At 40.3% G+C, this 14,154-nt stretch overlaps 3 protein-coding genes across 5 annotated transcripts in view; 1 reads left to right on the top strand and 2 right to left on the bottom strand.

Annotated features, from left to right (window-relative positions):
* Window positions 1–1,174: 1,174 nt before the first annotated feature.
* On the bottom strand, window positions 1,175–6,466 carry dclk3 (doublecortin-like kinase 3). The gene is made up of 5 exons (XM_026999808.3): window positions 6,070–6,466; window positions 3,676–5,180; window positions 3,371–3,503; window positions 2,567–2,734; window positions 1,175–2,444 (listed from the first exon to the last, which is right to left on the bottom strand). The coding sequence occupies exons 1-5, from the start codon at window positions 6,131–6,133 to the stop codon at window positions 1,909–1,911; spliced, it is 2,406 nt and encodes an 801-aa protein (XP_026855609.3). The 5' UTR covers window positions 6,134–6,466; the 3' UTR covers window positions 1,175–1,908.
* Window positions 6,467–11,388: 4,922 nt separating this feature from the next.
* On the top strand, window positions 11,389–13,522 carry fabp3 (fatty acid binding protein 3, muscle and heart). The gene is made up of 4 exons (XM_026999777.3): window positions 11,389–11,561; window positions 12,769–12,941; window positions 13,063–13,164; window positions 13,325–13,522. Exons 1-4 carry the CDS (start codon window positions 11,489–11,491, stop codon window positions 13,376–13,378), a joined length of 402 nt encoding a protein of 133 aa, XP_026855578.1. The 5' UTR covers window positions 11,389–11,488; the 3' UTR covers window positions 13,379–13,522.
* A 499-nt stretch (window positions 13,523–14,021) lies between these two features.
* zcchc17 (zinc finger, CCHC domain containing 17) overlaps window positions 14,022–14,154 on the bottom strand; it is a 5,908-nt gene continuing 5,775 nt past the window's right edge. For all 3 annotated transcript variants that reach the window (XM_035529294.2, XM_081700738.1, XM_081700733.1), the window contains one exon: window positions 14,022–14,154. This exon is cut by the window's right edge and continues 34 nt beyond it. In XM_035529294.2, the coding sequence (XP_035385187.1) occupies window positions 14,042–14,154 (113 nt within the window). In that variant the 3' untranslated portion in view covers window positions 14,022–14,041.

Here is a 14,154-nt window from a genome sequence, read left to right as displayed (position 1 = left end):
TATATGTACCGTAAAACATTTTAGTTGTCAAAAGCATGAGGAATTTGACCTGGTGATAGTAAATTGTTTTATTTAACACTACTGTTATAAAGGGCCATTGCTGTTCAACTGTGAATAAAATATGATAAAATATTATATGGTCTTAATTTATGCTTGCTACTCTGACTCTAGCTAAATAATTTTAAACTTGACCTAGTTACTATTGATTACTTAAATTACTAAGTTATGACCTAGTTACTAGTGATTACTTGACCTAGTTACTACTGATTACTTAAATCCAGTGCAGCTCTAAATGGGGCAAATGGTTCATTGCTATATATATTTTAATTCCAGGGTGATGTAGTTGAGGTGTATGAACTTGAGTTTGGTTTTCTGACATTTAGGAGCTTTTTAAAAAAAATATATATATATTTTTAAATTTTAGTGAAGGATATTCCACCCCTGCTCATAAATGATAATCTACAAATTTGTATAATTAAAAAGAAAGTTTCCATCTAAGAGCAGGACTTGAAAGTATTACCAGTAGTATGATATATAGCCTATTATATTATTATTATTATTATTTTATTTATTTATTATTATTTTTATTTTTTATTTTAGTTTTCTATGTGGACATTTAACTCTAGGTATAATCATGGGATTAGACCATGTGCAAAAACGTTCTGAGAATACCCAAGTTGTTTTAAAGGAAGACAGAAATAGATCAGAAGATCTTAATCATTGTCCTCTCTAAAGACCTGTATCTCAAAGCATTATTATCTCAAAGTTAAATAATTTGTATGTATTTTAATGCAGTTAATGCAATAAGAAAATGAAGAAAGATTATAATTTACCTGTACTGAAATTATAAAGCAGAAGAATATATCCAGTGAGAGAGTCAGGAATGGACTGTTTCTTCACAAAAACATGCTTTAAATGTTAAGTGTGACGTTAGTACAACCTTATATGGGATGCCCGCAAGCTACATAAGATGATCCAAATGGAAAATTCTATCAAATTCTAAATCATTCTTAGTTAAGGTGTTGTGTTAAGTAAAAACATTCACTGCACTCCCTTTTTCTAACACTAGACTCCTTTAGTTAAAGATTCATTACACCAAAATGTAGAAAGCTTTGAAGCACCTAAAGCTGTAAGATTTTTTAAACTACTAATGTGATAAATATGAGAAATGGGTCTAATGCAAAACATTGTTTAACTACTATATAAAAATGGCCAGTTAACAGATCTAACATAACATTTATACCCATAATAAAAAAGGCCCATTCATTAGTTCCACAAAACCTTTGATATGGTATTTAATAATACAAAATAACATATTAGAATAAAATTAAAAAAACAAACAAACAAACAAGATGCTATTCATACCCTTCAGGCACATTAACATATACATTAAGATACATGCGAAGGAAAGAGAAATGTTTCAGGTAAGTAATAGGGCTACTGCTGAAATATTCAAACTACAGACTGTACCAACTGGGCAAATAAGGACCTGAAATGGCCCTAAAACGGATAACCTCTCTCGCCATCATTTTTGGCACTCTGATTATACAGAGAAGCTCCCACCTCCACAATTTGGGTTATCCCAGTGGTGGTATGTGTTTCACAGTGGTCAGTATTAGATGACCAAAAAGAATGGTTTTGACTTAGATTAGTCAAAGTTTTAGTGATAGTAGAGTGTGAATGCTTAAGTGTTTATAGTCCATGAACCAGTATTTTTTATCTTAGCTAGCTCAGACAATATATACTCTTGCAAGTGGCACAATGTGAATTTGCATAACTAACAAATCTGTAAAATATGTTTTACCTTTTTAATTAAATGTGTTCCGGTATCTAATTAGCTATGGGTTACATGAATTAATGTGCTACATTACATTATTGTGCCTTACTGGTCACCCTGCATACTTCCAGTCAAGTTGATGGTTCTTGTTTTTGCTGGGATTTTTGGTCTCTCCATTTTTCTGATGTCAGCTGGTTGTGGTTATCAGTTCTACTCCTAGCATTTTGGAATTGTCTCTCCTGACTTTGCTGTGGCATATTTATTTGTTTTGCTGATATTTCCAGGATATTACCATTTTTACTTGTCTCTCTTGCATATGATATTCTCTCAAGAGGCTGCTGGTCTCTCTGGCTCCTGTTGGTTTCTCTGTCGTGTTCTGATGTGCCTTTGTATTTGTTTTCTCTACTGTTACTGTTAATTTGGTCTGATTGAACTATCGAAGACAAACTATTGCTGCTGTCTGATTTGAGCTGATTACACTCATCTGTTATGTGACTTGGTTTCAAGTGGTCTTTTTTGTCGATTGTGGCGTCATTGGCGTTTATCGCCACCTTGTGGTCAGTCTGTGTTGTTGCATGCAGAAGCCAGCTGTTTTGCAAAGTTTGACTGGCTGTCAACCTGACACTGGGGTCCACTTCCATCAAAGCTCTGATGAGAACCTTAGCTCCTGAAATACACAAGAAAACCAAACACATACTGTCATTCTAAGAAGAACATACAAGAGGCCCTGGTCAACTGGTGATGTTGGCAATAAGAGGTAAGGGTAGGTGTCAGAGTTCAGGGTCACACCATTAGACACATGGTCCCAGTAAGGTGATAGGAAATGGACCTCCCCCTTCTGGATGAGACGAAAGAGTTCCTCCTGATTGCGATCTGGACTGCGGAATGGAGGAAATCCACTCAGCAGCACAAACAGTATGACCCCCATCGCCCACACGTCCACTTCAACACCATACCCTACACACAAAAAACACATCTGAAGTCTGTGGACACCTTTTACAGCAAAAAAAAACTTTACAGCAAAAACTGACACAGTTGTTAAAATACCTAAAATAAAAGAGCTGTACATCAGCCTATTTGCATTCACTGTGATAAATTCTATAAATAAATACAATTCCAAATAATCACAATAGATTAATAGAATAAAATGTAGTTTATTCAAATGCTTTATGGAAATCACTTGCTTTGAGTCATATAAGCTTTGCTAAATTAAACAAAGCAGTTTTGTCAAAGTGCTTAGAGTAGCATTCAGGCCAATATGTGGTAGAAATATAAGTATTACAAAAGTGCTTGGCTATCATACATAAGGTGTGTTAAATGTATCGCACAATGGCTTTGCAAAATCTTCATAAAGTATCCTCTTTTAGGTTGCACAGACAAATCTAAAGCACCTGGTACTCTTCACGGTGATACGGTGCAGCTATATAGAGGAGTTAGATAGAATGCAAACCCATATAACTTTTTCTACTAATGTTGTATTTGAGTAATATGGGGAAAATGTGAAATTAATAAATTGCATATTAGCAACTGCAAGCAACCAAGGCTACAGGTAACATCATACATCCAAACATAATGGGCATATTGGCTACTGACCTGTCTCAGCAAGTATCTCAGGAGCAACATAAGTGGGTGTGCCACACACTGTGAACACAGGCTCAGTCACCACCATTGCCAAGCCGAAGTCAGCCAGCTTCAGGTTCATAATTCCAGTGGAATGCCGTTGGACCTTACAATCAGTTTCAGAAAGATTGTGACCATGTGTCTTTGATAACTTATTACATAATATAATAATAATAATAATTTGCTGCATTTCAATCCAAGCAACAGGAGAAGAAGCATCTTTCTCAAAGAGCTTGCAAGAATATGAACTGAATGGGATGTGTGTACTTATGGCTCACCAGAAGGTTTTCAGGTTTGATGTCTCTGTGTGCGATGCTCTTGTTATGGATGTACTCCAGGGCCTGGCTGATGTCTCGGATCATGCAGGCTGCACAGGGCTCAGTAAACTGGCCGCTCCGGGCAATGGCGTCGAACAAGTCGCCACCAGCAACCAGCTCCATCAGCAGGTAGACATGTGTGTGTGTGTGGTGTGAACGCAGAAGCTGCACAAGGCGTGGGTGGGCCAGGCTGCGCAGCAATGCAATCTCATTCTGGATCATGTGACCACGGCCGTGCAGCTTGGCCTTGTCCACGATCTTCATGGCGAAGGTTTGGGAACAGCCACGCACACGACACTCCCGCACCACTGCAAAATTCCCGTCCCCCACCACGCCACCGAGGTCATAGGAGTGGTGGATTTCCTCCGGCAACACCTCCATGCCGTCAGGAGGGAGACCCTGCTGCCACTCTCTCTGCTCTTCCCATTCTGATACAAGCATGTTTTGTGTACTGGGTGTCTCTGTCTGGGCCACAGGAATGAGGACATTGCTTTGGAATATTTTTGAATCACTGTTTATATTGTCTGCTTGCTGTGGTTGTTTTTCCATCCTGATGGTCTGTAAGGGAGGAGCATTTTTCTGATTATTAGGCCCTTCCCAATTAGCACGCTGTTTGTTTCCAATAGGAGGAACAGGGGGACCAACTCCTCTACAGCTCCGGCAGAAAACAGGCTCCTTCTTCCTCTCTGTCCCACTCTGTTCTTTGAGCTGAGCTTTGGTCTGAGGTTGGACATGTCTCTTCCAGCGCTTCCACTCTCCTTTCTGCTTCTCTCTGCTCCCTTTGTCTTTCTGCCTAACTTGTGTTCTGATTGGCTGCAAATTATTGGCCACTGGTTGGGTCACCAGTGGATCAAGGGCTAAATTCACAGAGTTGTCAGTCTGGAGGTCATCATCATGGAAACCACTATCAGCCTTGGCTCCCTTAGGCCTTAGGATCCGCTCCCACAATTTTATCAAGCTGTCACAGTAACCTGGACTGTCTGGATACACCTCATTTAGGGCAGCCCGTACTTCACTAAGTGTTGGTCGGCTGTTTCCAAATGCCAGGAAGGCACGGTCAAAATGGAAGAAGTCCGAGAGGCTGCGTATCTCTCGACCAGCAGGGCTGAAGAGGCGTCGGATACGGCCACTGTTCCAACAAGGATAACCAAGTGCTTCTGACACGTCAGTCATGAGCAGCTCGAACGTCTGCACTGCACGGCGGTTTAACAACAGGGAGATCTTCCGCAGGCTCTGCTCGCCACACGGACGAACTACTGTCACAATACGTGGGCGCACCGGGCTCTCTTCTGCATGTCTCCCATGGAAGCCACTTGCCCTGTGTACCACAGGCTCCTCCCATCCACAGGAGCCAATCACAGAGCTTTCTGAGGGTCTATATTTCAGGGCCTTGGAGCCAAATGTGTATGATGGAAAAGCATTCCGAGGAGTAGCATTTGGGCATTTAGGCAGGGTAGTTCTCTGATCTGAAACACACGGACACATGGACGCTCTGAAGTGCAGATACCACCATGAGCTTTATCTTGAGCTTCACCTATTTCTTACACAGATGTAGTTATTTCAAACTACAAAGTTGATTGCAATTGCATTATTTGATCTAAGTGTCCTTATGTAGAAGAGGTCACACACCTGTACCAACTTTTAAACATTTATCGTCAAAAAAGGATTATTTTAGAATAACAAAAAAACAAACCCATACCCCCCCCCCAACACACACACACACACACACACACACACACACACACACACACACAGGGCAATTAAAGAGGAAGCACAACATGAATAATTCAGTGCAGGTGCACATGGAGAAGAGATTCTGGGCAGTGCGTATTCCCAGATAGCATCTTGCACTTCAGGGGAACGGAAAAGGATCAAATCTGATTGTATCGGATATACTTACAGTAGACACTTTAGAACAACACAGCTTTCTCTGTGTGTAGTGTTTTATGTGTGTATTTGTGTGCGTGGCTGTGTGCATGTACTCAATGAGCCTTATGACTAATTGAATATTTCAGAAACACTGTGTTTTTCACTTTCAAATCATCTTGAAAAACATGACCAAAAAACACGTACACTTGAAAAAAGGCCAAGGTCAAGTATTCCCTGTTAAATTTGTTTGACGAATGTGGCCTTGCTTTCTTGTTTGGCTTCGAATAATTTACTAGATTGTAATTTATTTACAATTTCTTGATTTGTTCAGATAAGGAAAATAACCTGCAGGCAACACAAATTGCATTTAATACCAACATTTCGAATGTCTAATAAATTAAGTAAATGAACTTAACATCTTTAAAGTATACCCTCTATAAGTTTCAGTCATTCTTGTCTTAATCTTAATCTTTCCATGTAAATTACCTGACACTTTCCATTTGGGTCTAGTTGTTTCTTCCGCAAGGCTCTGTTTCCATATAGGCGTCATGCTGGTCTACTGTCAGTATTCCATCTTTAACTGGATAGTCACAGTTCGTGAAGAAATGACCTACTAACGCCAGTACAAAGTCGTGATGTTGGCGCGCCTTTTGCCGTTATGTAATAAACATTCGCGAGCAACAAACTTTAGCGAAACTCTCCTTTCATTCGTATCCGATAGGACCTCATGCAGCGCAATATCAGTGAAGACCTATCTGCGACGCCCTAGGGATACTGCGAGGGCGCATCTTTTGGATGGTTTACGAGTACGCGACACCGGATACTCCACATCCTGCTGCAACTGTGTCTCCTCGGTAACCCGCCACCTCTTTAAATGCAATACCCTAAAGTAAGCAAATACACGGACCTCAGCTCTTCACTATGTGCACCGAATGCACCCATAACAGACTTATCTTAAGAATTAAATAATTTTTACACCATGTGCTTCTCTTTACTGTTTGACAATACGCGCATTTTGTCCAACCTGACGGTTCAGATTCAAAGCCACATCAGTGCAGATCCCATGAAAAACTGATCAGCTAATTTTTGAGCCTTTCATATGTTGAATCAGATATGGTGAACCCTGGAAAACAAAATATTGTGCAATGCAACAGTTTGAGATTTTTTTTAGCCTTTATGTTAAGTTTGTGTGTGTATAGAACAGAGGGGGGCATGTGCAGAAGTAATGGCTACAGTTCAGTATAGAGTCTTCCATTTGCTTTTCTTTCTGTCTCTTGCAACTTCCCTAGTCTCTCTGGTTTCAGCAATACTTTACCAAAACTCCCAACTCCTTTCATTCTGTCTGTTTGTTGGTCTCTCTCTGCATGGGTGTGCGTCCATGGTTACTGTTAACACAGGCCTGACCCATTTTGCTTGCTCTGAACAAGACATTGTCACACCCACCCTTTACCCTGTGTGTGTGTGTGTGTGTGTGTGTGTGTGTGTGTGTGTGTGTGTGTGTGTAGTTTGGTTTGCAAGGTGTTAATATCAATGTAGCCAATCCTAGAATGAACGCCTAGGGACAGACTGAGATTAAAGCACAGCCCTGAACTTTGCCCCAAATAGGTCCACCACTATGAACTTGTGTACATACACCCTCTAGCAGGACTGTTATGATGCAATCTCCCACTACTATACTAGTCAAGGTATCACATTCACATTCACATCACAATACCTCTGATTATGATTAGAAGATGTGTTTATTACCATATGTTTTCATATAAACTGCTACATGTATTTACCTTCTTTTATGTGTTTATTGACTATGTTGGAAGCATTTGGAAGCATTTTGGTACTTCCCTGCAATCTTCCTATCATAGTTGAACAAAAAGACACGCTGTATGCTTGTTTACATGTAACTCAGTTGTAAGTTGCTTTGTATAAAAGAATAAATAAATGTAAATAAATGTAAAGTTATTTTAGACACAGGGTTTACATATTTATTTGTACTTAATATAATGTATGGCATGCAGATTTATATCATAGCAAGGAGTGATAAAAAGTACTCATGAAAGTGCAAGTAAAGAGAGAAGGAAACTGATTACTGGCTTCACAAAGAGAAGCTTACTGTACTGCTGACAGAGACATAGAAACTAGCTGATTGACTAATAAAGTACTCCTTGAGATAGTATCTGAATGAAATCTTTCAGAAAAATACTTGTATATTTTTGACTTTTATATAGGCTGCTTAAATGGGAATGATCGCAATTCTGCCTTTGTTTCCATGTTTTTGTCATTTTTAGAATATTATGTTAATCTAAATAAATGTAAATATGTCCCATGTCTGGCTACTTATCAGTACCACATGCCTACATGTAAGTCCCTTTGGTGTCTGCCTCTCTGCTTTCTCTCTCTACTTGTATGGCCTGTGGATGTTACTCAGGCTCAGCTGCCACTTGGCCCCCATACCCTCAACGTTCAGTGATTAGCGACGTTACTGCAGCTGGCAGGAACGCTGAAGCCAAACAGCTCCATCAGCTTTTTCCATTTTGAAGTGTCAGCAGTGCCTGACCACTTCCTAGTCTTTCCTTTTTGCCCAAAAAAAAAAAAGATTGCAAGACGACAGAAGGGTGCCTGTGAGTCCAAAATGAACAGAGCTAAATGGCTAAAAAGAAAAAAATGAAAATAGTTTCTCAAGACTTGGCCAAGATCGTCCCATAATTTTGGAAAGAAGAAGTATGTATTACACTAAAAACAGCAAAGGAGACTTACCTGCATATTTCCTTTTTTTTTTTTCTACAGCAAACAGCTTTTGGGCATTAGGAGATCTCGAAGAGCAGGTAATGTGGCTGTGACAGCATTTGGATCTTGTGGTGTGAGGAAGAACTGATAGCTGCAAGAAGAGAATTACAGTAGTCCAAGCAACTAAAAATGAAGGCATGCATGAGAGAAACAGCAGCAGGGACAGAGAAGAAAAGGTTGAATTTTAGCTCTTAATTGATAAAGGGTAGAGAGACTGAGGACTGAACCAGTGGGGGCCCCATGAGTGACCGTCGAAGTTATAGAGAAAACCACTGAAAAATATAAATTGCTTCCTTACAGTAAATAAGACATAAACTATTCTAGGACAGAACCAGTGATTCCCAGCTCATGGAGCCTTGACATGAGAACAGAATGGCACACCATGTCAAAGGCTGCACTCAGATCTAATAGAATAAAAAAAAACTATGGGCTCCAGCATCTGCAGACGTGAGAAGGTTATTAGTGACCAAGGCAATTTCATTAATGTGATACTTGCAGAAAGCAGACTGGAGAAGTTAGAAAAGATTATTACTTCCTAAATATTCAAGAACCTTGGACAGAAATGGAAGATTTGAAATTGGGAAGTAGCCTGTTTCATATCATGAATATGTAGTTTTCAGGGGGTAAAAATACATCTGGTAGTGAATTAAGTGAATTAAAGCACTTTACGAGAACAGCATTAAGCATAGTAGTGTGTTTATAAGAAGATGAAGGAGAAGAGTCAGGTGGGAAATCAGTAGATATTTACTGGGTAAGTAGAAGGGTCAACAGATTGAATCTTGAAATAGGAAATTAGTCTACTGATTGTGTAGTGAGATACTGACAAAGAACAAGATGAGCTTATGATCTGAGAGTGGAAAGAGCAGAGAATGGAGAATCAGTATAGATAAAGAAAAACAAACTAAATTAAGTGAATGACCCTTGATATGGATGGGGACAACAGCATATTAAGTGAGTTGGAAACAGTCAAGTGATATGGTAAAGTAATTTACATGGTTTATAGTGGTCTATTTTCTTGCAAGAGAGGCTCTTGTTCAGATTGCTCAAAGGTACAGCTAGACCACACTGATTCTGTCTACTGTGTCCCTCACCACCACCCCCAAAACTGGGTTGTATACATTGCTAGAGAATTGCCACTGTCAATCAAGGCGATGTGACATATCCTCAGAGTTCTGCACAGGCAGTAGCTCTGAGTTTAACTACTGTTAAATTGTATTAATACACATATATTTCTTGAATATTACATTGGTAAATGCTTATTCCAATGCATATCTTTACATGAAATCTAATTTATAGGAGCTTTAAGATTGACTTTTCCAGAATGTCCAGATGGCCCATCCACCCCTGTGAATGCCATTACCACTCCTACTACAGCTGTAATGGTAGACAACATGCCAGTTTCTCCCCAGTGAGGGCTTTCTACATGTGTGTCTCTCAACTTCTAAAATGAGCTTCACCTCTCACCTCTTTCCCTGGAGGTTAGTCTCTCTTCAGCACCTGTTTGTGTCAAAAGTGAAACACACACTTTTGTTTAGTCACACGTTTGTGTGAAAATGGATACGGTTATAATCTTGATAAGAGCAGCATGTGTGTTGTGTTTATAGGTTCTTTTTGAAACTGAGGATATTATGCAACTTGTAGAGAGATCAGTTGTGTTTTGCAACTTGTACAGTTAACAGTGTATGTACATCTGTGCAGCTTGTATACTGTGTGTGGCATGAAGACATACTTTGATGACTTGATGACCACAAACTGAGATAAATGGAAAAGACACATAAAGGATCATGAATGACTGAACAGTGGTAGTGGGCTCCTCTCTCCAGTTTATCATGTGCCGACATATAACAAAAGAAAAACAAATCTTTTCAGTATTTTAATAAATTTCCACCTACTGATGATGTTGAATTGCTAGAATGAAAATTGCAAAAGCCATTGTTAAAAGATCACCATTGTTAATAATAGCATAAAATTCATACCTGTTTCATTAAAATATAATGGCGAAGATAATCTTAAACACATCTTAGATGTATGACCTACATGCGTATGAGTATAGCATCTTAACTGAGATCTCAGTGTCTTATAATTGTAGTGATATTTGGAGTATCTATCTTTTTTAGCCTGTTTGAGATAATGTAATTGCTGCATACGTGTCAGATTTCATTGTTGTAAAACTGACTCATGTCCTTTTCAAGCACAGTAGGAAACTATTGACTGCAAGAAGGATCAAACACAAACAGATGTGTAGTAATGGCCCTGAACTGAACATCTGCTTCTCAGTAGCAGTGCCTAAGTGAATTTTAGTTACTTTAAATAATTTATCTTATACGTTATACTCAGATCTAAAACCATGCTGTAAAAGCAAAGCACAACTTTTCAAAGAGAGAGCGAGAGAGAGAGAGAGAGAGAGAGAGAGAGAGAGAGAGAGAGAGAGAGAGAGAGAGAGAGAGAGATTCAACAGACAATAGCTTGTGTCACAGTGGATTAGCAACTTGCCTTGTATTCATTCTGGTACATTAGGGGAGGAGCTGACTTTGGTACAGGGTGTAGTATTATTACCTGTTGACTATGATGATCGTAACTGCACTTTCACAGCCTGAACTGAGCTGCAAACACCATGGTCATAAAAATACTGGGGAGAGAGGGGGCTCAGAGACATACAACTAAATAGTGTGGGGAAAAGACTGTAATGTCAGTGTTGGACCTTGACCTTAAATCAAAAACCCTCTCCATACTGCTCTCCTCTTTCTTTCTGTACTGCACGTCTCTTAACTTTTACAGAACAGATACTGACTATTCTCTTGTTCTCTGTTTCTCTCGCTCAAGCTCGGCGAGTGTTAATACAGCTGTTGTTGTCCGCCTTGTGCGCCCTTCCTCTCCCAGGCTTTATTGTATCAGCCAGCTCCGTTGCACCCTCCCCCATATCACTCTTACACTTTTTTCTGTTTCTATCTTTTGTCTGCGCGCCTCCGTCGCTCCGCCCTCTCATAAAGTGCGGTGACATCACGAACAGCCGGTATGAGTCAGCCAGTAAGCGTGCAGGCCCTTCCTAACGCTTACCTTTCTCCTCTCCCCGTACTCGTTCATTCTCTCTCTCGGTCTTGGCCACCCTTGTCTAGCGTGAAAGATGGCAGCGGCTTTTGCTGGCACGTGGAATTTAAAGGAGAGCAAGAATTTCGATGACTACATGAAAGCGCTGGGTGAGTGCTAGCTGGTGGGAGCAGGTGTCTGTGTGCGCGTGTTGCCAGTGTCGGGCCAATAAAATGGGGTGTGCTACATAGCAAGGCTTTAAGCCGTGTGAGGAGCTTAATGCAGTGCGGGAGCAGTTATTTTGTACAGACTGGGAAAATGCACGGTGTGCAGGAGTGTGTCGTGGAATGGCGGCTGTGGTGCAGGGAGGATCCACTCTTAAGCGCTTAGCGTTAATATGTGAATGCTCACATTGACTCCTGCATATACACTCGCTGCACCACGTGTGTACGCGGCACACACGAACCAGCTTTCCAGTTAAAATGTAAATTTTACACCTTCTAAAGCTTACGTGGCTATTGTTTAAAAGTCGTCACGATCGAAATTCCAGTTTTTTATTTACTTGTAAAGAGAGTTCTGAGAAGTGAGAGTTCTGGGAATTGTGAGGAGCGTTAATTAATTTGTCCCAGAGCCGTGTATCGATTGGCATGACTCCTGCAAAGTGGAAGGTGCGTCTAACACGTCCTAGCCTGCATTACCGCCTCCTGGCATCTCAAGGCGACCGTATGTACAGAATAGATGTTTTTCAGCTAGGACTGCTAGGGTTATCGATCTAAGTCGTTTCATGGGAAGTGATGGGGAGGGAACAATTCCACCACGGGAAGGATCTGTGATGGACAAAAGTTAAAGAAGGGGTGGTTGAAAAGACAAATAGGCGGGATTTTTTTCCCCATAAGATATTTCTGTGGAACGTGCTTGACGGACGAGAGCGTTTTAAATTCAGCCATGCGTCAGACTATCGTTACTCAGTCAACACTACCCCGCAGTATTTACAGACCGAATCAATATGAACAGTTTACTCTGTGTGTTTGCGCGTGCAAACAGTGTGTTGACTTGACCGTTCTGACCGTTACAGTGTTTGGTTTCAAGTGCACTTGTGATTAACGCGTGCGCACGGGGGGGGGATGGATGAATGGATAAAAAAATAATCCCACCCCCAAAAATAAAAAATATATAAAAATAATTTCACAATGGCCTGAGGCACCGTCCGTGTGTGCAGTAATTACTTTTTACTGGAAACACTGTTCTTAGTGTAACGTTATTTTGTGCTGTTTCAGTTCAGTGTTCATCTTAAATGTGTGAAAAGTTGAACGAAGAAAATGCATTGTGAAATGCAGAAAATCATAAGATTAAAAACCAAACAACTTTGTGGTCTAGGTGTGGGCTTTGCAACACGGCAGGTTGGCAGCATGACCAAACCCACCACCATAATTTCCGTGGACGGTGATACTATAACATTAAAGACCGTGAGCACTTTCAAGAGCACAGAGATCAACTTTAGACTGGGTGAGGAGTTTGAGGAGATCACTGCAGATGATCGTAAGGTCAAGGTATGTGTGAACGTACAGAATCTTGGTATTGTGAAATGCATGCAGAGGTCTCATGGATCTAATATAATCTGTAGACCTTTTTAAAAACTTTATTTTTTATTTTAAACCATCCCCTTTTCAGTCTCTGGTAAACCTTGATGGAGACAAGTTGATCCATGTTCAGAAATGGGATGGCAAAGAGACAACACTGGTCCGAGAAGTCAACGGCAATAGTCTCACGTTGGTGAGTATCATCTGATTGCAGATCACTGACTGTTTTTTTTTCTGTGGGTGTCAGCAAGCAATATAACTTGCTGTTAGTTTCTGACTTTGGGGCATGACTGGTGTGCACAGGGGCGTTTGTTTACAGATTCATTTTACTACTGTATTTTCCCCATTGATAGACATTAACTCTTGGTGATGTGGTCTGCACACGATCCTACGTGAAGGCAGAGTAAAGTGAAGCCCTTTCCACAGCCCTTGGTCCTGCAGATGTCTTCGTCTTCTCTGATCAAATACATTTCCAAGGGTTGTCAATAGTTTGTCCCTTGTCTTTCTACTACACCCAAAATAAGGGAATAAAACATTTTATACCTATAAAATATCTTGTTCTTTTTGATGACTTGTGAATGCAATGTGTCTACAGTCTGAGATTCCTCACTTTTGCTTTAGTGCTGCAGGGTGACTGCACCACTGTGAAAGCAGTCACAAGTTCATCACAACCTATTTATATCAGCTTGTATTTCCATCACCAGATCCAAGGCAAGGGAGTGAGGATAGTATGCCATGGCACTGTTAACTACTGTAAATGTATTCTGTATGTCTACTAATTTAGGGCTGTTCCCATATCCATGTGCCATCTAATTTGAGGTAATGAATGTCTAATTCCATGTTGACAGGGGAGGTTGTCATGGACAAACACATTGACCTTTTATCACTAATCTCAAACTTTATTCCATACTGAGCAAACCTTGTGTATTTGTTTTTTTGCCCCCCCCTCCTTAAAATTGGGTCTCAGAACTGACCAATGAAAGCCTGCACTGAAAGACAAAGTCCTTTACCCTTACCTCTAGCATAACACAAATGAAAAGGTCACATGAATGCAGTGATCAGCTCTCCATTTATTTGTGTGTTTTGTGTTTGTGTTTCTTGTGCTTTTTCTTCTTTTCTGTGTGCAGAACTGTGTGGGAGTGCCTTGGTCTTTTGGCATCAATACTGTCAGAAACATGTCGCT

This window comes from Electrophorus electricus, chromosome 2, assembly GCF_041902795.1.
Source record: "Electrophorus electricus isolate QZ-2024a chromosome 2, ASM4190279v1, whole genome shotgun sequence".
Taxonomy (NCBI): Eukaryota; Metazoa; Chordata; class Actinopteri; order Gymnotiformes; family Gymnotidae; genus Electrophorus; species Electrophorus electricus.
The sequence above is the reverse complement of the archived record's forward strand: the minus strand, read 5'-3'. Positions and strand labels throughout refer to the sequence as shown.

What these genes read in the sequence shown, in the direction of transcription:
- dclk3 (XM_026999808.3), bottom strand. Translation starts at nt 6,133, where the DNA reads ATGACGCCTATATGGAAACAGAGCCTTGCGGAAGAAACAACTAGACCC. An exon ending in ACCCAAATGGAAAGTGTCAG is followed by an intron (nt 5,181 to 6,069) that starts GTAATTTACATG and finishes CGTGTGTTTCAG; the next exon opens with ATCAGAGAACTACCCTGCCT. An exon ending in TGAGATACTTGCTGAGACAG is followed by an intron (nt 2,735 to 3,370) that starts GTCAGTAGCCAA and finishes TTTTGTGTGTAG; the next exon opens with GGTATGGTGTTGAAGTGGAC.
- fabp3 (XM_026999777.3), top strand. Translation starts at nt 11,489, where the DNA reads ATGGCAGCGGCTTTTGCTGGCACGTGGAATTTAAAGGAGAGCAAGAAT. An exon ending in TGACTACATGAAAGCGCTGG is followed by an intron (nt 11,562 to 12,768) that starts GTGAGTGCTAGC and finishes TTTGTGGTCTAG; the next exon opens with GTGTGGGCTTTGCAACACGG. An exon ending in ACGGCAATAGTCTCACGTTG is followed by an intron (nt 13,165 to 13,324) that starts GTGAGTATCATC and finishes CCCCATTGATAG; the next exon opens with ACATTAACTCTTGGTGATGT.